General features: G+C 38.9%; 1 protein-coding gene and 1 long non-coding RNA gene across 2 annotated transcripts in view; both read left to right on the top strand.

The window, feature by feature from the left end:
• LOC132145605 (uncharacterized) overlaps positions 1–27,935 on the top strand; it is a 52,975-nt gene that overhangs the window by 23,148 nt on the left and 1,892 nt on the right. The window lies entirely within an intron of this gene.
• On the top strand, positions 407–27,514 carry col28a1a (collagen, type XXVIII, alpha 1a). The gene is made up of 35 exons (XM_059556740.1): positions 407–592; positions 1,469–1,620; positions 2,369–2,934; positions 3,244–3,264; positions 3,522–3,581; positions 7,818–7,871; positions 7,954–7,998; positions 8,106–8,132; positions 8,306–8,350; positions 8,437–8,481; positions 11,566–11,619; positions 11,718–11,786; positions 12,112–12,180; positions 12,299–12,367; positions 12,546–12,614; positions 12,694–12,762; positions 12,851–12,919; positions 13,315–13,383; positions 13,490–13,561; positions 20,165–20,233; positions 21,354–21,425; positions 21,742–21,810; positions 22,025–22,093; positions 22,174–22,242; positions 22,326–22,394; positions 22,500–22,568; positions 22,647–22,715; positions 22,820–22,888; positions 22,994–23,074; positions 24,037–24,072; positions 24,159–24,195; positions 24,281–24,835; positions 24,917–25,071; positions 26,182–26,449; positions 26,551–27,514. Exons 2-35 carry the CDS (start codon positions 1,500–1,502, stop codon positions 26,721–26,723), a joined length of 3,522 nt encoding a protein of 1,173 aa, XP_059412723.1. The 5' UTR covers positions 407–592; positions 1,469–1,499; the 3' UTR covers positions 26,724–27,514.

Below are 27,935 nucleotides of genomic sequence, written 5' to 3'. Positions count from 1 at the left end.
AAATAAATATAGTTAATATTATAAAGCAAGTTTTGAGGTGAGAGAGAGGTCTTCTCTTTTTTAGCTTGAGGACACTAACAGAAATCCAGTTTAGACCTGCAGATTTCCCAGAGGATTTTCCATCTGCCCATAGTTTTATCAAAGTTAGAGAAAAGCTATTAATTAACGCTATATTAGTAATGCAGTTTAATTTCAGATAGACTTTGTTTGTTTTTTCAGGGATTTTTTACACCATGTCTGTGAGCTATTGGTTGAAAAGTTATGCATAAAATGTTTGACAGGAGTACAGGAATCAAAGCTGTCAGAATAATCGCCCTCCCTATCCACCGACAAAAGGGGGTTTAACTCTGTGAGTCCCAGAGCAGTGAGCCGGTTACTGTCAGGATACTGGCACACTGAGCTCTGACAGAGTCTAACGAGGGTATTACTGCGTTATTCACAGATTATATGCCTGGCCGCAATGACACTTTGCCTGTTCTGCCTCTAGCTCTTTCATACAGTGATAGCACACACCGTGAGGATGTAACTGGACCTCAGTGATTGCACTGGATTATTAAGGAGACGGACAGTACACACAGCAGTCAGCATTTTGGTAAGGATCCACTATAATAAATGCCTACTGTTACATTTTCAGATGATATTCGATAATTTCTTGGACACAAGAAAGCAGTTTTTTTTATTTTGTGTTACAGCTGTTGATATAATGTGAAGTTGAAAAGTTTATATCTTTACGATAAAGAGTAAAATAAAATAATATATTAATAGAATAATGTGCTGAATATTAAATTAATCTGATATTGAATGAATCGTTTAATTATTTTTTATTAATATCTGTTATAGGACAGAAGGAGTTGAACTTGATCTTAAAAACATGGATAAAATATGCATTCAGTTGTAAAAAGAAGGATAACATCATAATGAAATAAAATGTAAATATTACCAGCTGAAGTGATTTTGTAGCAGCTTCAGGGCTGAAATGGACAGGCCACGTGCATGACAGCCTCAGGAGAGTTCAGGATACGCCCTTTCTGACCCCTCAGCATTTCAACAGTCAAGGTGGATTGCAAAAAATAAAAAAAAACTATTAATCACTGAAATAAACTATTATCTACTCATAAATATAAACTGGAGTGGAGTTGGCTTGAAAACATACTTATGTTTCCTCATGAGTAAAGCAACATTGATTATTTAAACAAAAAGCTATTCAGGGCCATGCATTACAGAGATATTACCATGGATAAAAAGTTTTCATAGCCTAACATTTTTTATTGTTTTAAAATTATACACAGCCACACTTGGCTAACTGCTTTAATGAAAGTTTATTTAGCGTTTGCATTGTCTGTCCATCTACTATAAGACAGGCTAGCGGATTTTATTATAGTCATGATGTGATGTCAAAATATAAACTCACTATTTTAGGGAGATTTTTCCAGTTATGTGTTAAACACTAAAACAGATATCTGATCAGTTTGTAGAGAGGTGGAGAAAAAGCAGGAAGGATGCAGTGTGGTGTGATGCTGTGTGTCCTGCTGCTGATACTGTCCTCTAGTGCTAGAAACCAGAACAGAAGAAAAAACAGACAGAAGCCAGACAACAGTGTCATGCAGAATGAAGTCAAAAGTAAGAAACACTATTTTTTGTTTGTTTGTTTGTCTGTCTATTCATTTTCTCCCTTTTAACCTGTCTGTCTGTTCGTCCTTCTAATGGTCTACCTGACTGTCTTTCTCTTCTGTTTGTCTGTCTTCCTAACATCTGTCTGTCCATCTTTCACTTCTGCCTGTCCATCTTTCTACTGGTCTACCTTTTTCTTCTGTCTGTTTGTCTGAATTTCTCTTCTGTCAAATGTTAAATTCAAATGAGCTTTATTGGCATGACTTGTACAGTATTGCCAAAGCATTGTACATTACAAGTACAAGGAATAAAAAAATTATATAATACATAAAACAAAAACAGATCTGTAAAATAATTAGATATATGTATACAGTACTTTCTTTCTTTCCTCTTTTTTCTTCTGTCTTTCTTTGTCTGAATGTCTTTCCACCTGTCTGTCTGTCTTTTTTTGTCTTCTGTCTACCTGTTCATCTTTCTCTTTTGTCTGTCCATCTTTCTCTTCTGTCTGTCTATCTCTGTCTGAATGTCTTTCTATCTGTCTCTCCGTCTTTTCTCTTCTGTCTACCTGTCCATCTTTCTCTTCTGTCTGTCTGTCTTTCCAGTGGTCTTTCTATGTCTGTCTTTTTTCTTGTCTTTTTTCTATCTGTCTACATTTCCCTCCTTCTCTTCTGTCTGTCTGTCTGTCTGTCTTTCTCGTCTTTATGTCTGTCTGCCTGTCTTCTCTAATCCATAATATTTTAATTTATTTTTCCTGCAGCTCTGTTCTGTCCAGTGGAGTTGGCGTTTTTAGTGGACGGTTCAGAGAATGCCAAAATGCTTCAGTTTGAGAGTCAGAGGGAGTTTGTCCTGCGCTTCAGCACCAGACTGATGCAGCTCCAGGTGTCCGGCTGGCGTATGCGGGTGAGACTCGCCCTCCTGCAGTACAGCAGCACTGTCTCAGAGGAGCACAACTTCCGCGACTGGCAGGACATCGACGTGTTCCACAGCCAAGTGGATGCCATGACTTACATCGGCCATGGCACTTACTCAGCTTACGCCATCTCAAACGCCACTCGGCTCTTCACCCAGCAGACGTCGCCCAGCAGCCTAAGAGCAGTGCTTATGTTGACAAATGGGATGGACCACCCGCGCAGCCCCAGTGCTGTGAGTGCAGCCGCAGATGCCAAGAACCACAACATCCGTATGTTTGTCATTGGGCTGTCGGGATCCACACGAGACGAGCAAGACAATGGTAGACTGAGGTCCATCGCCAGCGCACCGCCTCAGCAGCACCTGTTCAGCCTCACTGACCCACAGCTGGACGACAAGCTCTTCAGGGAACTGGTGAGTGTTTAGAGACAGGGCAGTTTTCACCTAGAAGACATGGAAGATGGACAATGGATGGATACAGTACCTAAAGCTCAAAAGTGGTGGTAAAATGCAAAAATATACATTGAATAAAAATGTATCTAAACACTGGGGGAGCTGTAATACACCTTTTCATGCACATAATCTATGTGATTAAAAAACTAAAAAGTAATTTTAATACATAGTTATCATCACATCACAGTCCCCTCAAAATATGTATGTATCTGGTAATGGTTTACAATTCTGTTCAGGTCAGTCTACAATGCTCTCTTTTCTCTTTTACAGAGTGAACTTGCGAACACATTTGTAAGTATAGTTGTTTCATAAAAACATTTGAAAGTGTATAAGTTTGTTTTTCAAAATAAATATGATTTACTTTTTACAAAATGATGGAGTCATTTTCTGATAGAGATCGGCTGACTGTACTGATCGTATTCCACTGAGAATAGTTATTTGAGTTGAAATAGTTTTAGTACAAAATAAAAATATATCCTGCGGTGGCACATAATACAGTGATGGCATATCATTCATCTCTAAGGGATTTTTCTCTCTCTCTGTAACAGTGTCCACAACCCAAATCCTGTCAGTGTGAAAAAGGAGAGAGAGGTCTTCCTGGAAATCCAGTGAGTTTACATCAACACTGTGTATATTTCCACAGTCAGTTCTCATCATATCACATCCAGCTATGTCTGAGGATTAATAAAACTGTAAAATTTCTATGGATATTCATTATTACAAAAGCACCAACATGACCAATCCGTGATTTGTTCTTAAACAGTTATTTTATAGCCAGATATATTATAGTTAACTAAAATTAAACCCATGAAAAAAACTTTGAAATAAAAATATAAAATAGACCTTGACTGAAATAAATAACTAACTATATATATATATATATATATATATATATATATATATATATATATATATATATATATATATATATATATATATATATATATATATATATATATATATATATATATATACTGTATATATATATGTATATATATTTTTTTTCATAAGAAGTTTCTTATGCTCATCAAGGCTGCATCTATTGGATCAAAAATACAGAAAAAAAAAATTAATTTTGTGAAATATTATAGATATATATAGAGTTTTCTGTTTCAGTATACTTGAAAATATAATTTATTCCTGTGAAGCAATGCTGAATTTTCAGTATCTATTTCAGTATTTACTCCAGTCTTCCATTTGACCCTTCAGAAATCATTATAATATGCTGATTTATAATCAGTGTTGGATACAATTAATATTTTTTGGGACATATACTTTTTCCAGGATTCCTTGATAAATGAAAAGTTAAAAAGAACGGTGTTTATTCAAAATATACATTTTATGTTACAATATACACCACTATTTAAAAGTTTGGGAGCAGTATATTTGTTCTTTATTTTAATACTTTAATTCAGCAAGGATGTGTTAAATGGATAAAATGTAATATTAAAGACTTATATTGTTAGAAAAGGTTTCTATTTAAAACAAATGCTGTTCTTTTTGACTTTTTATTGATCATAGAATCAAAGAAAAAGTATCACAGGTTCAAAAAAATATTAAGCAGCACAACTGTTATGTTTATGAACTCTCTGTTTCCTTATTTGGTCTTCTTCCTGTTCTTGTTTTGTTAATTGATTATTCCCCACCTGTCTCCAGTTCCCTCATTAGTGTGTTTAAATACCCGGTCTGTTCAGTTCTTCCTCGTCCGTGATTATTGTAAGTTAAGGTGTTGTGATGTAATGATGTTAATGTGTTGTATATTGTCTGTTATCGCCTTCGATGTTCAGTAAACTCCTCTTTTTGATTAAGACCTCCTCGAGCGCTTTATTCCTACGTTAGCATACACCCTTACTGTAACAGAATCACGGACCCAAAAGTTTAGTTAGCGGAGTTTTTCTTTCATTCTCCCGGAATGGCGATTCCAGCAGTCCGTCTCCTCTGCCTGGAGCAACTGGACCGTTCGCTGGAGGACTATGCCAGGGACTTTCTAGATCTGGCGTGCCTTACCCACTTCCCCGACCGCTCGCTCTCAAATTTCTACTACACCGGCCTGAGCGAGAGGTGTAAGGCACGCCTACCAGCGAACGGTCCCCAAGAGGATTTCGCGGCTTTCGTGGAGTGTGTGCTGGAGAAAAATGGATCTTCATGGACCATCAGCACCGTCGAAGAGGATATCTCCAACCCCACTCCCGACCCAGAGACCAGCCAGCCGCCATCACGCCGCACGGAGCCAGAGCCCACCGCAGCCGCAGAGCCTGAGCCATTCACTGACAGGGAGCAGGACCTCGAGAGCGCGACTGACCAGGTGTGTGAGCCGGCAACACCGTGCATCGTGGGAGTTTTAGTGGAGATCGAGGGCGCGGAGGAAAGCCATGCCCACACTTCTGCGACTGAGGGTGAGCTGTTTTCGGCTTCTGGAAATGATATGGAGCAATTTATGGACCTTATGGACTGGTCTATGGAGGTAATCCCTGAATCCCCTGTTTCTCCGCTGGTTCCGTCCAGCCCTGATCCCCATGTATACCCTCTCAGTCTCCCACTCCCACCTCCTCCAGTCAGTTCCTCTGCTCCATTTCCGCTGGTTCCGCCCAGCCCTGAGTTTTCTGTGTCTCCTGTATTCCCGCCCAGCCTCCCTCTCCCACCTCCTCCTAGACCTGCCAGTTCCTCTGCTCCACTTCCGCTGGTTCCGTCCAGCCCTGATCCTCCTGTGTTTCCTCCCATCCTCCCTCTCTCTTCTCCTCCTTGACCAGCCAGTTCCTCGACCTCATCTCTGCTGGTTCCAGTCAGTCCCGCAGCTCACCCTCAGTCCGCGCCATCTGGGCGCGATGGTCGCCGCTGGACTGCCAGTCTCCAGCTCCGCCTTGGCGTGTGAATGCCCTGTCTCTGCCTCCAGCCTCCGAGCCCTGGACTCCTCCTTGGTCCTTCGACCCCTCGTCTCCACCGTGGCCTGGCATCCCACCTGCTCCACCGGGCTCCCTCGTCCTTCCGGCTCCACCTTGGTCAGTCATCAACCATCCGCCGCCTCTGGACTCCATTCCTCTGGCTACACCTCGTCACTCCATCCCTCCGGCTCTGTCAGGCTCCTCCTTCCCTCTGGTTCCACCTCCATCCTCAGTCACTCCGGCTCTGCAGCACCTCCGCCTTGGTCGCCTGAGCCTTCTGCTCCACCTAGGCCCTCCGGATCCTCGGCTTCACTCTTGCTCTGCGGCTGCGCTGCTCCATCTTGGGCTCCTCACCCACCGGTGCAGTCTCCCTCTGTCGGCCCCCGGGTGTCGTCGGCCCCTTCTCCACCATGGCTCCTCCTGCCGTCCACTCCACCGTGGATCTCCATCCTGGCTGGTCTCTGGAGCACCATCTGGCTCCTCCTGCTCCAGGGTCTCCTGGTTCCTACCTCCTTGCTCCCTCTTCGCCTGCCCCTTGCCTGCCCCACGCCCGCCTCCAGAACCCCCACCCTCCCTTCGCTGGTATTCCTATTGCGGTGCGAGGACGCACCGTTCCGGGAGGGGGCGAACTGTTATGTTTACGAACTCCGTTTCCTTATTTGGTCTTCTTCCTGTTCTTGTTTTGTTAATTGATTATTCCCCACCTGTCTCCAGTTCCCTCATTACCTCCTGTGTGCTTAAATACCCTGTCTGTTCAGTTCTTCCTCGTCCGTGATTATTGTAAGTTAAGGTATTGTGATGTAATGATGTTAATGTGTTGTATATTGTCTGTTATCTCCTTCGATGTTCAGTAAACTCCTCTTTTTGATTAAGACCCTCCTCGAGCGCTTTATTCCTACGTTAGCATACACCCTTACTGTAACAACAACATTTTTAACTGATAATAAATCATCATATTATACTGATTTCTGAAGAATCATGTGACGCTGAAGACTGGCGTAATGATGCTGAAAATTCAGCGCTGCGACACAAAAATAATATATATTTTAAATATATTAAAATAGGAAACCAGTATTAGAAATTGCAAAAATACATTAAAATATTACAGTAATTTCTGTATTTTTGATCAAATAAATACAACCTTGATGAACATAAGAGACAGTGTATATATATAGTTCAGATGCAAAAGTGCTGTTTGAAATTTTTTCCAAAATCAGCATTTGATCAGGCTTCTATGTGTAGGTTCAGTAATTTCATATGATTGGAATTGAATAGGATTTTTCCATTGCTAATAAACTAATAAGTAATAAATATAGGAGTCTGAGAAATCTGCTTATTTTGAAAAAATTTCAGATAGCACAGAACTCATTATACGGTATATACTGAACTTTCAAAAAAAAAAAAAAAAATATATATATATATATATATATAAACTTTAATTTTTTTAAGTTAGTTTAACTTTAACTAATAAATGTTAAAAATTAAAAATAACAAAAATATGTATGAAACTAAAAAACAGCATTGCACCTGGCATAATATTTTAGCTGTATATGTAAAAGGTAATCTGAATACTAATAGGTCTGTGATGTAAAAGAAACAAACAGAGTTCAAACTGTTAATCCTCTCTCTGAGCTGTGTTTGATGAAGCGGTTAACTCTGTCGCTCTGAAAGCTCTGGTTTAAGGCCAGCACATAGCAGGTGGATTCAGGGCGGCACATGAAAGACTAGCAAGTGTTTCCCACACTGCAAGTGTAGCAGGTGCTTCACGGAAGGTTAAAGGTCAAGACCAGCGGATTATGCAGAGATGAACAAAACAAAACATCTCGTATCAACACAAATCAAATCCACCGACTCTTACTGAACCGAGTGGGAAAGGCCTGCACTTGTCAATCAATATCATTCAGTTGCACAAAGAAACATTTATCTAACCATATTCTTTAAATAATTTCTTGTAAATATTAGGGTAAACCAGGCGATCCAGGATTCGATGGGCCACCTGGTGTTAAAGGATCTAAAGTAAGTTTTTAGTGCACTAATTCTGTCTTATTTTTGGCAAGATGTGGTGTTTTCAGATCTGATTTCCTCTGTTTCTCCATAGGGAGAGGCAGGCTTAAATGGACGTCCAGGATTAGAGGGTCTAAGGGTATTATATCCTGATATATTACTCTAAAAAAGTTATGGATATACTTTTTACTTGTACGTTCATTGCTGGGTCTCTGACTGATCAAGTTCTTGCTTCTTTTATTGCAGGGAAGACCAGGATCAAAAGGAGAAAAGGCAAGTATATTTGACTTAATGAATACATATGAAGCTGGCAAGCTTATCAGCAAACGATGAGAGTTTTTCATCCTGACCGATGCTTTTAAAACATCAGCCTGATGGTGAAGTGAACAGATGATATCAGACAGCAGGACAATGACATTTACTTTCACTCTCTCTCCGTTCTGTAGGGCGGGAAAGGAGAGTGTGGCACCCCGGGGATAAAAGGAGATCAAGTAGGTTTTATGAGATGATTCTCTGGATCTGTGGTGTGTATGTGACCCACAGTGTATCATGATGATCCTGTCTTTCATTCCCACAGGGTTCGGATGGACCTCCAGGACCACGTGGACCCCGAGGAGATCAGGTTGCCTTTATCAAGTTTGTGATATATGCATGAATTTCCCTTGATTTACCATTATGATTTGTTGCATTGTGGCATTATTTTGGTGACAGTTATTCATAGTACTGTTAAAAAAAAAAAATTCAAAAATTCTGATTTTTATATAAAATATATTATTATATAATAAATATATTAAATTTTTTTTACAATTTAATATAAGAACATAAATGTAAAATTGTATTACAGTTATTTTAAATTGTGATAATATTTCACAATATTAGGTTCTAATATTTTATATCTAATGTTTTACTCTATTTTGAAATGCAGCCTTGGTGAACATAACAAACCTTTCGAAAACATAAAAAAAAATCGACTGGACTGGAATATGACATAATATGATATATCTGTTTTATTTTATTCTTTTATTATTTAATCCAGACAGGTTATTATTATTATTAGTTTAAATATTGATAATGAGCTTTTGCATTACAGTAATAAGAATTTGAGTTGAAAATTAATGTAAAAAAAAAATTCTTAATGCGAAATTTAATCAAGAATTTTTTCAGTCACACTATATCTTAAGGACAAATTTTCACTATTAATAAACCATTAACTATAACTCTAGCCTCAATAAACCCCTAATGATCTGCTTATTAATAGTTAATAAGATAGTTGTTATGTTTTGGTTTGGGGTAGGAATAGGGATGCAGAATAAGGTCATGCACGATCAGGCTCACACAGTCGGACGATCTCTCCTGTCTCTGCACTGATGGAATGTGATGGAGGAATTAAGTGCTGTTCTTACACTAATGTAACATAGCTACAGCAGTGAATCCAGGCCTACAGGCCATTGTTCTTCTCTGACAGCTGTCTTTGTTCATCTGGATTAGTATAAGGACAGGGGTTACTATCTCCTGCCCTCCTCCTTCAGTCCCTGTCCCTGTGCTTTCGGTGTGATGACAGCAGCCTCCGTTTTTTTTGACCTGATTCAGATTTAGAGAGCTTCAGTTTCCCACACAGTCTATTCTCTGGTGACGGGGAATCTGTCTGGCTGTCATGTGTCCATCGAAAACACACCATAAGTGATGGCACGGCTAGCTTTATTATCCTTGTCCGGCAGCTACAATTTATGGAAACAAGCTGACCAATTTGGGTCAAGGTCTGCATTAAACAGTTTATGCGGTTTAATTAAATAGTCCACAGAAATACACGCAATTCTGAAAATGCACAACAGAGATATGAATTTATATGCATTTGTTTACTACATATTAAGTTATTCGGTTATTCAAACTTATGAAAACTGTTGGGAATTTTTTTTTTTTAAATACAATGATTTATCCTGATATGATAACTTATCCCGTGGCACCTCTTTTGGACAACAATATTGAATTGAATTTAATTGAATTGAATATTACAGCCTCCATCTGTGAGTTTAAATGTCTGATAATGTACAATTTGCTGTGTTCTGTCTAAGCATCAGAAATACATGTAACATGAAGGAATGTCCACATCTTTGGATGTATTTTATTATTTAATAAGTTTAAAAGTCTGTAAGTCTGTAAGTAAGACTTTAAGTTGCTTTGGATAAAAGTGTCTGCTAAATGCATAAATTATTATTAAATTAAATTGAATTAAGTTTCGAATTTGTGCAAAAATTAAATAATTAATCCAAATAGGCCAGACCTAAAAAAAATATTAAATTTGCTAAACAATTTACCTCAATACAATAAGTTGCTTACAATTATGGAAGCCTGTTTCCACCACTGAATAAAGAAGAAGGTAACTGCAACTCTTTATCCCACAACTCTGACTTTTTATCTCACTGTTGTGAGTTTATGCCAGTTCAGTTCTCATTTTTTTCATGTAATCTTGACTTATTTTCTCAGAATTACGACATAAATTCAAAATTGCATGATATAAATTCACAATTGTGTGTTGTAAAGTCCAAATTGGGAGATATAAAATGTGAGAATATAGTCACTCTATTTTTCTCCTCAGAATTGGTCTTTGAAACTTATATTTGCAAGGTAATATCTAACAATTCTGAAAAAAAGTAATTCTGACTTTCTCGCAATTGCAAGTTTCTATGGCGCAATTCTGTTTTTATTACTTGCATTTGCAAGTTTATATTATGCAATTTTGACCGAAAAAAAGTCAGAATTGTGAGCTCATATCTTGCAATTTTGACATGGTTGTTTGTAATTGTTGTTCATAATTCGTCTTTACAACTTGCAATTCTATAAAAAAAAAAAAACGTCAGAAGTGAACTCGCAAAAACTCACTATTGCAAGATGTAGCAAAAAGTAGCAAATCTTCATTTTTAAATTCAGTGGCAGAAACAGGCTTCCATAAAGAACAGCATCATCTTCTGGATGATTTTCACAAAATGTTTTGCTTATACAAATTTTTACACAATGTACAAATATGCAGCATTTTAACAGCCAACTTTGCAGATTTGAAGTTATTACCTGTTAAAATCCGATTGGCTTTAGCCGAGCCATATTATGTTATCAAATTGACAGTTCACTATATGGTTAAAGCATTATTAAGGATTTTCATATGCCCTACATAGGTGATGTTGACATCTGAATGCCCTTTAGTCTAAGTGTATCATGTGTTCAGTGGATAGCTCAGTTCATGAAAAATTTGCAATGGCAGACCATTAAATATCTTTTCATTGAACAACATTTAGACAAATCTGAATCCCCTTGAACTTTTTACCAGCACCATGCCCTGCTGATATGTGCAAAATTTGGTAAAGATCGGACAAATGATCTATGACCCTAACCCTAATTCCAATAACTTAATTTAAGATTTGAGTTCTATGAGTTGTATTTTCTAAGTGAAGTTAATTACTAAACATAGAACAGGAATCTAGGTCAAGATGTGTCTGTAATACAGCCCCTCTATCAGTAATACTACATTTTTAGAAATTTTTAGAAATGTCACAAATGCTATCATTATCAATGAATTTGTAATGAATGGTAACAGTCCTTTAACAGATCAAAACACACACTCTGTCAGTACAGTGGACTCATAGATGAAGTGTAATTATTTTTAAGTGAATGATATAATATAGACCAATACTTGAATGCCTGTGTGTTGCAGGGACTGAGTGGACACCCTGGAGACTCTGGCCCTGAGGGCCCCAGCGGACCGAAAGTAAGGAGACTGCCGCTCACCATTAGGAAGTGATATCATATTATTAACGATAAACATGAAAATGATAGGACATGGAATGACAGAGACATCTATTACAGGGTGAGCGAGGACCTAGCGGACCCACCGGCCCTCCGGGGGACCCAGGGGTTGGGTTTCCTGGTGCAAAGGTAATCGAAGGACAAGATACTCTTATGATTTCTGAAGGATCACTGAAGACTGGAGTAATGATGCTGAGAATTCAGCTTTGCATCACAGGAATGAATTACATTTTAAAATATATTACAGTAGAATAATAATAATTTCTCACAATATTATTGTTTTTACTGTATTGTTTTTTATCAATGTAATGCAGCCTTGATTAGTCATAAGAGACATGAACACTTAAAAACATCTTATCAAATTCTAAACTTTTGAATGGTAGTGTATCAATATGCAATTATTATTGTATATTTACAATGGAATCATATTTTGACATCCTTTGTGTTTTAAAAGGGGGAAAAAGGTGGCCAAGGCAGACCTGGGCCGACTGGGCCAGTTGGTATCGGTGAGCCAGGACTGGCTGTAAGTGATCCGTCAGTAACCTTTAGAGGGAGATACACATCCTCAGACATGTAACAGGAAACTATCAGACATTGTATATGTATATATAACATACTTATATTTAGTATCTGTTTATTAGGGCCCACCAGGACCTCCAGGAGTTCAAGGCAACCAAGGGTTTCCCGGAGAGGGTTTACCAGGATCAAAGGCACGAGTTAACAACAACTCCATTTACATGCCATTAAGTGTCTGAAAATATTACATTCAGTTCACATTTAAGTGTAATAATCTGTCTTTTACAAGAGTCTGCTCATTAGCACTGATGCGACTGGTAGAGCTCTATGAGTTGATCATGTACTGATGTATTGTTGTTCACCACATTTCAGGGTGACAGAGGATTTGAGGGTCCTAAGGGTGGACGTGGACCTCCTGGGATTAGCATCAAGGGTGATAAGGTATAGAATAATCTTAATTTAACAAGAAACATGCTGTTGTCGAGTGTAATAAGACACTAGTTGTTCCTTTCTTCTGCAGGGTAACACAGGGGAACCGGGTTTGCCTGGACTGATGGGGTTTCCAGGAGCTGGGCTCCAGGGTGAAAAGGCAAAGAGAAGTTTTTATGCTGCATCCTACATTATTTATATAAGAAATCATAGAACGGCACTTTTTGATATGGTGTTTCTCACTGCAGGGAGACCCGGGACCCATAGGACGACCTGGCCCAAGAGGCCCTTCTGGAGTGGGCATGGCTGGCACTAAGGTACAGTGTGTGTGTGTTTATTCTTTAGATTCGCAGTCTGATATTCTTTAGAGAGTATTCTTAAGAAGTACTTTCAATCCATATTATCATAAGTAAACCACATTTAAGTGAATAGTTCACTCAAAAAGAAACATTTTGGTGATTAAAGTGAATTGAATTTTTTTTTTTTATATATTTTTTTACAAAAATGTGAAATGTTGCCTTGGCACCTAACAGAAATGAATAAGATGAAGTTCTAAAATGACAAAAAATAAAGCTGAATTAAAAAAAATAAAGCTAAACAAACAACATTGCTAAAAGCATGTAACAAAAGTGCTACATTTTTAATCAAATGGAAATATTATATTACATTTTATGATTTTGTAAATATACAATATATACAAATTTGATCGCAGGGTGATCAGGGCTTTCCAGGAGAACCTGGACCACAAGGTGAGAGAGGAATAGGAGAACCAGGACCAAAAGTATGTACCATTTCAATGTCCTTACATTCTAAATAAAATATTATCTGTTTATATATATTTTCATTTGAGTAAACACCAGCGATATATATTGGTTTTATGACTTTAGGGAGAACCAGGCCCAGACGGATCACCTGGTATTCCTGGTATCCCAGGTGAAGACGGATCTGTGGGTCCAAAGGTAGGACACAATGTCCTGGATTACAGATTTAATTTAAAATTTAACCAGTGGTTTGGCTTTAAAAAATGTATGGATGTCATATGAAGTCATATGCTGTTTTAAGGTGTGTCTGTTACGCCCCGTCTAGGGTAAAGGACTTAACATGAAAAAAAACAACAACAACAGTACGGTTTGTTATAGAAAAGTGTATGAAACAGTATTTATTTGAGTAAATTAACAGATTTATGTTACCTTGGGATTTTACCTCAGGAGCCGACAAGGCCAAAATAACAAACAAAAACAACTAATTTGGAATATACCTCTTCCTGCCCTAATCCAGAAAAGAAAAGAAAAATACAATTACTTCCCTAACTCCCTAATCCAAAACAGGCACAGAAAAATATCAAATTAAAAAGGTGGCATCGGTCTCCCTACCTCCCAATTTACTATGTACAATATATACAATTTGGTTCTAACAGAACAATGTAAGGGGATAATCTATTTTCAAAGTCGTTAAACAGGCTGTAGTCCAAACACTCAAATAAACAATCAAAAGACAAACACTCTCAAATCTTTACCCTCTAGCAGCAGATAACAAAGTCAGGCAAGCACAAAGTCAGGCAAGCACAAAGTCAGGCAAGCAAATAGCAAGTGAGCACAAAAGGGCTAATGAAGTAGCAACAAAGGAGGCATTTATACACGTCCAGGAGTCAGCTGATCAATCAGGGCGTGGCACCAATCAGACTGCAGGAACCAATCCGGTCTTCTTCCTGGATAAAAACAAACACCTCTCACAACAGCATAAAAACACAGACAGACCAAAAGGGACGTAACACCCCCATACACAAAAATAAACATGAAGACATGTTTATAGACAAGATCTAGATAAAGAATCCGCAATAACATTATCTGTACCCTTCTTGTACTGGATGTGCAAGTTAAAATCTTGACAAATTAAAGCCCAGCGCATGAGTCTTTGATTCTTGTTACAGAACTTCTGCAAAAATACAAGAGGGTTGTGATCGGTAAAAACTTCAACAGGTTGTGAGCTTGAACCAATATAAACTTCGAACTGTTGCAAAGCTAGCAGAAGGGCGAGCGTTTCTTTCTCAATGGTACTGTAGTTACATTGATGGCGATTAAACTTCTTAGAAAAAAAACACAATGGGTGATCAATTCCATTTTCATCTTCTTGTAGCAGTACAGCACCTGCACCAGTTCCGCTCGCATCAACCTCAAGTTTAAACGGTTTGGTAAAGTCAGGAGTGGCTAAGACAGGAGCGCTACATAAACTCTTCAAAGAATCAAAAGCAATCTGACACTGAGGAGACCACAAAAAAGGAATTGCTTTTCGGAGGTTATCAGTAAGAGGTTTTACTACATCAGAAAAATTCCTACAGAAACTTCTGTAGTACCCAGCCATGCCAAGGAAACCTCGTAGCTCTCTTTTTGTCTCTGGTATAGGGAAATTAACAATGGCATTGACTTTGGCTTCTATCGGTCGTACAGTACCCTGACCTACTTCCTTTCCTAAATACTTAATAGTAGCATGACAAAATTCACATTTAGTAAGATTGAGGGTTAGATTAGCTTCTTGAAATCTAACAAATACTTCCTCTAATACCTTCAAATGACTCTCCCAGGTCTCTGAATAACACACGACATCGTCAAGATATGCCTCACAATTTTTCACATTAGACAGTACTTTACACATCAAACGCTGAAACGTTGCTGGAGCATTTTTAAGGCCGAAAGCTAAAACCTTATACTGTAAGAAGGCATCTGGAGTAGCAAAGGCTGAAACCTCAGATGCACGCTCCGTGAGTGGCACTTGCCAGTACCCCTTGAGTAAGTCTAGTTTGGTTACGAACTTAGACTTCCCAATCCTGTCAATACAATCTTCTATCCGTGGAAGCGGATAGGAATCTGATTTAGTGACCTGGTTAACCTTTCTGTAGTCTGTACAGAAGCGTGATGACCCATCGGTTTTCGGAACCAGCAAACATGGAGAGCACCAGGGGCTAGAACTAGGCAAAGCTAAACCATGCTTCACAAGGTATTCAGACTCTTGTTTCATTATTTCGCGTTTGGTAGGGTTTACACGATAAGCATTTTGCTTAATTGGGCGATGATCAGCAACATCAATATCATGCTTTAGCACATTAGTTACAGTTGGCACATCGGAGAAAAGTGAGGAAAATCTTTCAACTAACTGTAACAATTCGTCTTGAGATGAGTCGGGTAAATGGGAGAGTTTTGAACTAAGTGTTGTAAGAGCTTCTGAATTTTGTAAACGAGCTCCAGATATGGCGGAACTGCCCAAACTAAGACCATCTACACCAGGAGAATCAGCGGGCAAAACTACATCAACAGAAACAGCAACAGTAGGAGAAATCATCGGAGCATTTTTAGAATTTTCTGAGTTTGAACGAGAAACGTACAATTTCAGCATGTTTACGTGACAAACACGGGACTTTCGGTGTCTCTCAGGGGTTCGTACAATATGTCTGTATCACTTAGTTTCTCTTCGATTTCATATGGGCCTGAAAACTTTGCTTGCAGTGAGGAACCCGGCATAGGTAATAACACAAGCACTTTATCACCAATCTCAAAGGACCGTTTGACAGACTTTTTGTCATATTTATCCTTCATTCTGGTTTGGGACGAGTCTAAAGACTGACGTGCAAGCTTCCATGCAGAATGTAGACGTTCGCGAAATGAACTGACATAATCTAACACATTGGAGGAAGGTTTTGATGGGCGGGTTTCAGAGAGGAGATGCTCTTGAAGCAACTTTAATGGTCCACGCAGTGAGTGTCCAAAGACTAACTCAGCTGGGCTAAATCCCAACGACTCTTGCACCGTGTTACGAACTGCAAACAGCAAAAGAGGTACCTCCTCATCCCAGTCTTTCTGATGATGTAAACAATAAGTACGAATCATGGATTTTAGAGTCTGGTGAAACCTTTCGATGACACCCTGGGACTGAGGATGGTAGGCACTAGACACAGCATGGGTAACATTCAGTTCCTTCATTACCTTACAAAACATGCGCGAGGTGAAATTGGTTCCTTGATCTGATTGTATAACCTTCGGTAGACCAAAAGTAGTGCAAAATTTCACAAGGGCTTTCACAATGTTGGGGGTCTTCAATGAACGCAGTGGTATGGCTTCAGGAAATCTAGTAGCGGAACACATCATAGTCAACATGTACGCATGTCCTGACTTCGTCTTAGGCAGAGGTCCAACACAATCAATCACAAGCTTTTCAAATGGTTCACTTAATACAGGAACTGGCTTTAAAGGTGCAGGAGAAATAACCTGATTAGGCTTTCCTGCAATTTGGCAATCATGACATGAACGGCAATATTGTGACACAGAGGATTTGATTCCTGGCCAATAAAAATGTTTTAAGAGGTTATGATAGGTTTTCCTAACTCCTAGATGTCCAGAAAGTTCATGGTCATGGGCTATCTTCAGTACGTACCCACGATAAGATTGTGGAACGACTACCTGAAATACGGTGCTCCAATCATGTTTCACTTTCTCAGGGCTCCACTTTCGCATGAGTACACCGTCATCTAGAAAATATGCACTTGCATGTTTAGGTAAATCAGTCTTGTCTACCACAGAGGAACTGCATGTCAACAGGGTTTCGTCAGCTTTCTGAGCACTGATTAGCTGTGGCTTGCCAAAAGGAAAATCAAAATTAAGCCCAACAACCACATCCAAGGAACCATCATTTTCATCATTAGCTTTCACCTCTGACACCTCTGAACTCATAAATGAGTTGGAAAGATCAACCTCACTCTCAAATCTTCGAGCTTGAGCTCGAGTAACAACACATGATTGAAACACATTGGGAAACTCCTGCACTAACACATTATCTTCCCCTGATACACATGGTATATCTGTAACCTCTGGTAGAGCACTAACTCTACTTCCAGCAAGATCATTTCCAAGAATGAGAGAAATCCCTTTTACTGGCAATTGAGAACGTACAGCAACCTTAACTACACCGGTCACAGGGCCAGAACGCAAGTAAATGGTATGTAAAGGAACTCTTAGTATTCCCAGTTCAATTCCTTGAACCAACACATCCGATCCACAACTGGACTGAGGTGAGAATGATAGCGTACTTGCTAAAATAAACGACTGTGCAGCCCCGGTGTCTCTCAAAATGCGTACAGGTGTAAACTCAGAATCAGAGTTAGACAAAGCAACTGCTCCATCACATACAAAAGGTTCAAACGTAGGGTCAACAGAATTTAAGGACTCAGAAGACGGTATACGAATGAAAGCTACACTCTTAGATACATTGTGACTTTTCCGCAGATTTTTCCGCTGCAATACTGGACAAACAGCAATCACATGACCCTTCTCATGACAGTAGAAACATTCTCGAGCAACCAAAGAGGTGTCAAGCAATGGATCATCCCTTTGAGTAACTACAGCATGCTTAGAACCGTGAGAACGATCTACTGAGGTGTGTTGCGAAGAGTGGGAGGTGTGTTGCGAAGGACGTGATGACAAAAAAACAACTTTGTGAGTGAGCACAAACTCATCTGCAAAGATAGCCGCATCAGAAAGAGATGAAACTTTCTGTTCGTTCAAATAGACCACAATTTTTTCAGATATACAGTTTTTAAACTCCTCAACCAAAATCAACTCAAAAAATCAACTGTTCAAAAGTCGTGATTTTACTCGCAGTACACCATTTCTCAAATAAAGTGGTCTTTTCGCGAGCGATCTCAACAAATGTTTGGCTGGGGATTTTTACATGTCTTCTAAATTTCTGACGGTAAGCCTCCGGAACTAACTCATACGCACGTAACACTGCCGCTTTAATGGCATCATATTCCAAACTTTGTTCTAACGTCAGAGAAGAGCACACTCCCTGTGCCTTTCCTACCAATTTGCACTGTAAAAGCAAAGGCCAAATATTTCTAGGCCACTTCAATGTGGTCGCGATGCGTTCAAAAACAGTGAAGTATGTGTCTACTTCACTCTCTCTGAACAACGGAACAAGCGAAATTTGCTTACCAATATCAAATTCAGAAGAACTTACCGGCGCAGTTCGAGATGCTGTAGGTAGAGGAGATGTTCTACCAGATGAGGCACTTACTGATCCTGGAATAACATTCTCCTTTGTCTTCGGAGAAGTGCGCTGAACTTGGGTCTTTAACTCGACCTCCAGCTCTTTCAGTCGGATATCACACTGTGCCTCAAGCTCAAGTGCCCGGACATTTAGCAGCTGACTCTGATACTGTTGCCGACTTAGTTCCAGGTCTAATTCTTTTAAACGGATTGCCAACCGTTTCTCATCCGGTGAAGGGACAACGGGATCTATGCCATCAACTTCGCCAGATTTGTGTTCCGCCTCAGCAGCACCCAAACCTTCAGATAGTTCTGGGTTAAAAGCAACACCCGGAGCCACACCCTCTTCCGGTAAGACCCTTTGTTTTACAAGCTCAATGCGCAACATCTCCTTTATTTCCTTTTTAAGTGCGTGACGAGGTACATAAATATCAAAGAAATCTGCAATCACTAATAAATCGTCTTTGCGGCACTTATCAAATTGTTCATGTGTGGGCGCAATCGTAAATTTGTCCAATTCAAATTTTGACGCCATCACGCAGCTATGTTTCCTCCCACACAAAGTAAAAACCCCAGGCAAACAACAAGTTGAATAATACCTAAATCGATCTGTTTTACTGATGAAAAACGACAAGTTTGTAATTTCAATTTAGAAAAAATAGGACAAGCCCCCAATTTCATGTTACGCCCCGTCTAGGGTAAAGGACTTAACATGAAAAAAAACAACAACAACAGTACGGTTTGTTATAGAAAAGTGTATGAAACAGTATTTGAGTAAATTAACAGATTTATGTTACCTTGGGATTTTACCTCAGGAGCCGACAAGGCCAAAATAACAAACAAAAACAACTAATTTGGAATATACCTCTTCCTGCCCTAATCCAGAAAAGAAAAGAAAAATACAATTACTTCCCTAACTCCCTAATCCAAAACAGGCACAGAAAAATATCAAATTAAAAAGGTGGCATCGGTCTCCCTACCTCCCAATTTACTATGTACAATACATACAATTTGGTTCTAACAGAACAATGTAAGGGGATAATCTATTTTCAAAGTCGTTAAACAGGCTGTAGTCCAAACACTCAAATAAACAATCAAAAGACAAACACTCTCAAATCTTTACCCTCTAGCAGCAGATAACAAAGTCAGGCAAGCACAAAGTCAGGCAAGCACAAAGTCAGGCAAGCAAATAGCAAGTGAGCACAAAAGGGCTAATGAAGTAGCAACAAAGGAGGCATTTATACACGTCCAGGAGTCAGCTGATCAATCAGGGCGTGGCACCAATCAGACTACAGGAACCAATCCGGTCTTCTTCCTGGATAAAAACAAACACCTCTCACAACAGCATAAAAACACAGACAGACCAAAAGGGACGTAACAGTCTAAGAACTATAATTCTTTCTTATCTGGTTTATGAGTGCAGACATAGTAAAGCATGTAATAAAGCTGTGGGATTTCACTTTGAATTGAATTCCTGTTTATATGTGTTACTCACCAGGCGTTTCTATATTCTGTTCATTATGTTAGGGTGAGGTGGGTTTACCTGGTGCTCGAGGTCCAGAGGGCTCAGCCGGGAGAGGTATTCCTGGTGAGAAGGTACAATGATGCTCTGATCGGTTTTTTATTTATTATTTTTGTTACCACAACTACATGCATAGATCAAGTGACTAAAATGATAAAAAAAATTACTGATATGTAAATGCCAAACAGTGATTGACAGCATATATTCATTAACATTGAGTCACGCTTGTAAATGGCCATTTCCAGAAACTAATATTGGCTCTTCTGGGTGACAATGGGAGTAATATATGTGACCCTGGACCACAAAACCAGTCTTAAGTCGCTGGGGTATATTTTTAGCAATAGCCAAAAAAACATTGCATGGGTCAAAATTGTCGATTTTTCTTTTATGCCAAAAATCATTAGGATATTAAGTAAAGATCATGTTCCATGAAGATATTTTGTAAATTCCCTAACGTAAATATCTAAAAACTTAATTTTTGATTAGTAATATGCATTGCTAAGAATTTATTTAGACAACTTCAAAGGCCATTTTCTCAGTATTTTTTTTATTTATTAATTTTTTGCACCCTCAGATTCCAGATTTTCAAATAGTTGTATGTTGGCTAAATATTGTCCAATCTAATTAAACCATCAGTGGAAAGCTTTTTTATTCAGCTTTCAGATGATGTATAAATTTCAATTTTGAAAAATTGACTGAAGAATGGTTTTGTGGTCCAGGGTCATATATTTGCTGCCATTAAATGCAAGCTTTACATTACAGTATAAACTTATTGATTCAAAGTCTGTTTAACACAGGTTGTAACCATTTCAAATGATGGAACTATGTCTGACACCAGATATTTTATAAGATTTTTTTTTTATATTGTTTTACATTTTCACTGAGAATGAGAATAAAAATCCTTCTAGTCCTTAGAGACTTTTAAAGTTCTTAAAGTCCCTGATAACATTTAACTTTTAGACTTCTGAGACATTTTCTCTATGCAGAATGAGATATCTTATTTTTGCATTTAGATTTTGGGGTAAAATGTAATCTGGACTGTATTCATGATGTGCTTTTGTCTCAAAATAAATTAGTGCATCATATCATGTTATTTACAGCTAAAAAGCTGAACAATACTCAAATACTGTCCCATCAGAATGTACTAAAGTGGAAAATGTCACTGTAAATTTTGTTTGTGAATCTCTCCACAAGGGGAACCGAGGGGACAGAGGACCTCGGGGTCTCCCAGGAAGTGCAGGAGCAGCGGGACCCCCGGGGGCCAAGGTGGGTGGGACAGTGACAGAGCTTAAAAACGTACTGATTTTGCATTGGGAATGTGAAGGTTAATGTCCATGTCGTTGTGTTTAGAGGTTTGGAATGTCAGATGACTTTTAAAGAGTTCATAAAAGGTCTTTAGGGTTTGGATGTACACTTTCATGGCACTTTAACAGTCATGCTGGGTTGTGAGAATATTCACACATAAAAACCATGAACTCATAAAATACACTGAAACTCAAAAATCTCTCACCATCCATGTTGTCTTATATACTCCATAAACATGTTTTAAAAACTGGTAATAAAAGATTTCTTTCATGCCTAGGGAGAACCAGGAAGTTTAGGTATGATGGGTTTACGAGGACCTCCAGGTCGAGGATTACCTGGTCCAAAGGTGCGTATGTGTCTCTCTAGGATTAAACAGTAATAGACGCTATTCACACAAAGTGTAAAAAGAACTAATATTTGTACTAAAGGTAAATATTGATGGGTACCTTTGCCAACAAGGTTGGCTATTTGCATTTTAACCTAATGTCATACATTACTGTATGTATTGTACATATGCTCTTAAGCATTATGTTGGTTGTCTGTTTTTTTTTTTTTGGTAGGGAGAGCCAGGACCTGCAGGCCCCCCGGGTCCTGTTGGAGAGCCAGGTGTCGGGACCACAGGCCCTAAGGTTATAGCCTCAAAGACTATTACTATATGGTTAAATATGATTCTTTTTGACCTAATCAAATCTATGTTGGCATGTTTCAGGGTGACAGAGGAAGTTCAGGACCAGTGGGGCCACAAGGAATGAAAGGAGAGGGTTACCCTGGACCACAGGTGCGTGAAAGCAGACACATCCTTTGATAAGAGCAACACAGAAAACAAAACCAGTAACAGCTATACATAAGATATATTCTCAGGGGCTTCCAGGATTGCCTGGGCCGCAAGGTGAAGTTGGACCTGAAGGACAAGGAATTCCTGGACCAAAGGTATTTGTCATTTTTCAGTTCACAATAAATGGTTATTCTGTCTTACAGAAAGACTGCAAATTCTAGTCTAGTTTTTCCTTTAAATTATGTAGTTGTTGTTTTCAGGGAGACCGGGGCTCACCTGGAGCAACTGGCCCTTCAGGGCCTCCAGGGATTGGACTGATGGGACCAAAGGTTCAATAACACTCCTTAAAACAAATTGTGCGTCGGCTCAGAATATATTCATCATTGATTAATATGAGATTTTTATAGGGTGCAGTTGGCCAGCCTGGTGCTCTTGGTCTTCCAGGACCTCCAGGAGAGGGAATTCAGGGTCCCAAGGTAAGGACAAAAGGCCTTATTATAGCTCAATCCGCTAGGACAACGAGCAAAACACTTAACCATACAGAAGCTTAGACTTCTAAATTAACATTTTGTGATCACAGGGAGATCGTGGGTTTCAAGGGCCCCCTGGCCCTAGAGGGCCTCCAGGTGATGGTCTGCCTGGAGAGAAGGTACGAGGTAGAAAAACACTGGCCAACTGTATAATATGTCAGTGAAGTTAATACTATGTTACTTTTCAAATGCATTGCTAAAATAACAAAATCGAATGATTTCAGGGTGACAGGGGCCTTGCAGGGGAACGTGGAAGAAAAGGAGAGGGAGGAGAACATGGGATGCCTGGACAAACAGGAGCCAAGGTAATATCCAGTGACTAGGTTCACACTCAGTTCCAGTTAATGTTTGAATGATTTGTCAGGCAGAGTTGACAAAGTTTGAATCCAAGTCAAGGTTAAGACCAGAGTAGAGTCCAAGTCCAGACAAAGACCTACAGATAGTCTGAATGGACCCCATACCACTAACTGCAAGGATATTTTAGTACTCAAGACCAGACTTGGTCTCGAATCCAAGTCAAGACAGAGTCCAAATGAGTCCATGACAAGACCATTGATATATATATATATGGTTCCATAAACAGACTCGAGAGTTCAGTTCTGATCAATACAACACTGTTTCTGGGTTAAAAGCACATGAAAAACCACTAACCTTACACCAGAGATATTCAACTCTTCTCATGGAGATCCTGCAGTTTACCTCCAGTCCTAATCAAACACACTTGAATCAGCTTATCAGGGTCTTTAAAGCTGCTTAAAAAATCAAAGGGAAGTGTGTTGAGGAAATAAACTTTGCAGGACAGTGGATCTCTAGGAGCAGGGTCGAAGAGTTACATTATAAAAACACACTGTAACATACAGAGATACTTGAAAGATGTTCAGTACATTACTATAACATGCTCCAGCATTATCTACTATCCAACGTTGCACACGGACATCAGGATAATCTGAGGAAATTGCACAAATTTAATAAAATTCATGTCCTGGGGTAATGCTTTTTTTAAAGTGACTTCTGTCACAAATCTGTGTGAAGAACTTGAACCCGATGCAAAATATGCGAAGGAATGTCTTTTGACTTAGATTCCTACTGAAATTTCCGTATTTCGCCCATGAAATTTGACGGACAACAATAAATGTGACTACACCACTACACTAATGGAACCACCTTTTTTTTGGGAACCATTTACCCAGACCTGAGGTTTCAGGATAATGTAGTTTATACCTGAAAAACTGACTCTGTTAATAATAAAATTTTACTTAAATTATAGGGAAAACCAGGAGAGAAGGGAGAGCCCGGCCTATCGGTGAGTCAAAGATTTATATTCAAACTTTTTTTTCAGAAAACTGACTTCTATTGTATAAATAACATACATTGAACTTGATCCCACAGAGAGACCAGGTGATCAGAATAATCCGGGAAATATGTGGTATATAACCATCCCTGTTTTTCAAGCAAAAAGCTATATATAGGTATTAGGTGGGGGCACTTACTTTTTGTGTGTTTTCTCTCAGGATGTGACCTGAAATGCAGGACGAGTCCTCTGGAGCTGGTCTTTATCATCGACAGCTCAGAGAGTGTAGGTCCGGAGAACTTTGAGCTGGTGAAGGATTTCGTGAACACTCTGATCGATCGTATGTCCGTGAGCCATGAAGCCACCCGTGCTGGGGTGGTGCTCTTCAGTCGTGTGGATGTGGTGGTGACCAGCCTTCAACAGCTGTCCGACCAGGCAAGTGTTAAAGCTGCTGTCCGCAGGATGCCGTACCTGGGCGAGGGCACCTTCACGGGCAGCGCCATCCGTCAGGCCACTCAGCTCTTCCGAGCAGCACAGCCGGGCGCAAGAAAGATTGCCATCTTGCTGACAGACGGTCTGGCCGACAAGCGAGATTCAGTGAGGCTGAAAGATGCAGCAGAAGAGGCTCACAATGCTGGGATTGAAATCTTTGTAGTTGGCATCGTGAACAGAAGTGATGCCCAGTATACAGAGTTTAAGATGGAGATGAACATTTTGGCATCTGATCCTGATGAAAATTATGTATACTTGATTGATGACTTCATGAGTCTGCACAGTACGTATGCCTGTATTTCTTTTAAAAATGGTGTAATTGACTCAACATTTTTTTTAATGCTATCTTGTTGTGATTTTTCAGCACTGGAGAGTAAACTGCTGAGTCAGATCTGTGAGAGTGTTGATGGACCACTCTTTAGTCCAAATGGAAAAACATTCCCTCCATTTGAGCCTGAGCCAGTTCCAGACAGAACTGAGGCTCCCACCAGAAGTTATTTCATCACAGATGACAAAGAGGTCATTTTTTTAATTTACTTCTATATAAAGACAGTAATACATTCTGATATAGCAAATAAAGGCTCTATATATACTCATACACAAAATAAACTCAAATATAAACTTAGTTCGGAGCCCTGCACATGAAATGCAGAAAAAAAAACATATTGTGACCACGAATTAAGGATTTGTTCCTGTGACTTAATAATTGTTCCCTCGTAGTAGTAAAAAAACATTTAATTGCATTACTTAGTTACTTTTTATGGAAAGTAATGCATTACTTTACTTTTGTGTTACTTTTCGTCACCTTGGCTGGGCTTGCTTGTTTTTTTAATAACAAAAACCCAAAGGTTATATTTTTGGCAATTGTAAAAACCCTTTTGGGTGAAGTTTCAGGTTGAAATAAACACCTTGCCTCTGACAGTAGAGGTGTCAGTAGCTGTGTTTCCATCAAACTATTTTTATGTGCATTTTGGATTATTGCATTAAAAAACACTGAATGGAATTGCGAAGAAGCGCATAAATTCTAAAAATGACTTGAGTGGGATAAACTTTTTATCCGATAAGAAAAAATGCATGTATACTACAATGGAAACACATTTACTGAATAAATTCCATCATGTGCATTGAAAAAGTCATAGGACTTTGCGCTATGAGATGGGATACCTTGACAAACCAATGGACCGATTTCATTCACAGCATCTATATGTTGTTTTTGTCGTTCTTATATTTAGTGAAATTTTGTGCCAGTTTATGAAGAACTGATTATTTTGTTCTCTTTAAGTCGTTGGATGGGAACGGTGCTTTATTCGCAAATGTTTTATGCGATATTCCAGTTTTGCGCAAAAGTTAAATTTGCATCTTTGGATGGAAACAGCTAGTGAATAAATGGGGAAACAAAGTAACCTGTGCTGCTTATTTGAAAAAGTAACTCAGATATTTCATAAATTTAAATGTAATGCATTATTTTTTTAAGTTACTGGTAAAGTAATCTGATAAATTGCGTTACTTGTAATGTTACCCCCAAGACTGGTCTTATATTGTGTTCATTTTGCTGGAAAGAGCGTGTGTTTCCAGATGAGATGTGCTGCCTGGTCCAACTCCGCAAATTTGTAAATTTCTTTTTCACAGGATGCACTTCCAACAGAGTTTGAGACCACTTCTTCTCCAAATGACTATGACGAAATGCATATTAACAACAACTGGACGCCCTTTGTTGATGGGTCTTTAATTGAGCTTCCTAAGGTGACAGATGCCCCAGTTGGAGATAAGACGAGACAATCCTCCATCTCAGTAGTGGGACCCCAGACCCCCATAAACTGGCGGCCTGTTTCAGAAATCAGTCCACCACCACGGACTCTACCTCCACCGGCCCCTCAGCCTAACGATTTCATGAAAGGTAAACACACTTGCTTACACTACACATATAGGCAGACTGATGTTTACTCCTGGTATTAACAGGCATTGTCAATGCAATGCGATGTTGTTGTTGTTTTTCAGAGGTAGGCTGCAGGCAGGGATTGGATCCCGGGCCGTGTCGGAAGTACAGGGTGATGTGGTACTACGATCCGGAGGCCAACGCATGCGCTCAGTTCTGGTATGGTGGCTGCCAAGGGAACAGGAACCGCTTTGAGACGGAAGACCTTTGTCAAAACGTTTGTGTACAGACATAACATACCCTCACAATGGAGCACAGGCCTTCCTTCAGCAGATTCACGACTTTGCAATCATGCACTATGCAGATACATGTTCATTGTAGTACAGGTGTTTTATGAGAAGAGTAAGGATTCCTGCTACACTGACTTTAAATCAGATTTGTCCTTTGGGCCAACACTATATTAAATATTGTTTACTAGACTAGTATTGGTCCATTTTCTAGAAAATTACATGTATATTCAAAGTATCAAAATTTTCCCCAGTCGCACTGAATGTTTTTCAAATTTCTTTATTTTTTTTATATTCCTTCCATAGAATATATTTCTGTTAATTGTGATTTCGTCTAAAGGTATAGTTCACCCCAAAATGAGAATTTGCTGAAAATGTACTCATCCATCAGGTCATCCAAGATGTAGATTCTGTTTCTTCAAATGCAGCATTGCATTACTTGCTCAACAGTGGATCCAGTGCAGTGAATGGGTGCCGTCAGAATGAAAGTCCAAAAACATCACAATAATCCAGAAGTTATTCACACCACTCCAATCCACATCTTGTGAAGAAACAAGATGTGGGTTTGTTAGAAGCAAAGGTTTTAAACCATCAATTCTGGCCAGAATATCAGTCCATAATTTATAATAACGCTTCTTCCGGTGATAAAGTTCAATTCTTTGTTGTTTTCTCACATCGAAATCCACCCACATATTTGTTTAGAATTGATTTCACTTGTAAGTGGGGCTTGATTTGTGTTTACAGTATATCTCTCCTGATTCAGACAACTTTTTCACTGAAGAAAGCAATATTACGTGTAAAGTACTCTTAAGTATGGAAGCATATGGGTAGCATTATTCAATTTGGAATAATATGCAAAATGACAATGCAATATGTAAAATGACAATGCATTTCTGTATTTACATTTACATTTTCCAATACATTTGTGCAACGTTTGGTGCAAAATGAAAATGAAAATTAAATTACATAATTTTCATTTGCCATTTCATACACCAGTTTTAATATGTAAAATGAATACTAATTTTAACGCTTTATAAGTTGCAAAATTAAAATTAAAATGTATTACAGAAATGATTAGATATGTATAACATGTTCAAGCAAAAACTGTGGCAAAATTATCATTTAAATGCTATTTTTCTTAAATGCATTAACACTCACAGTTAAGACACTTACGATTGCATTTTCATTCAGTGTCCCGCAATGAATGTAGCAAAATTCAA

Source organism: Carassius carassius, chromosome 8, assembly GCF_963082965.1.
Source record: "Carassius carassius chromosome 8, fCarCar2.1, whole genome shotgun sequence".
Taxonomy (NCBI): Eukaryota; Metazoa; Chordata; class Actinopteri; order Cypriniformes; family Cyprinidae; genus Carassius; species Carassius carassius.
The sequence above is the reverse complement of the archived record's forward strand: the minus strand, read 5'-3'. Positions and strand labels throughout refer to the sequence as shown.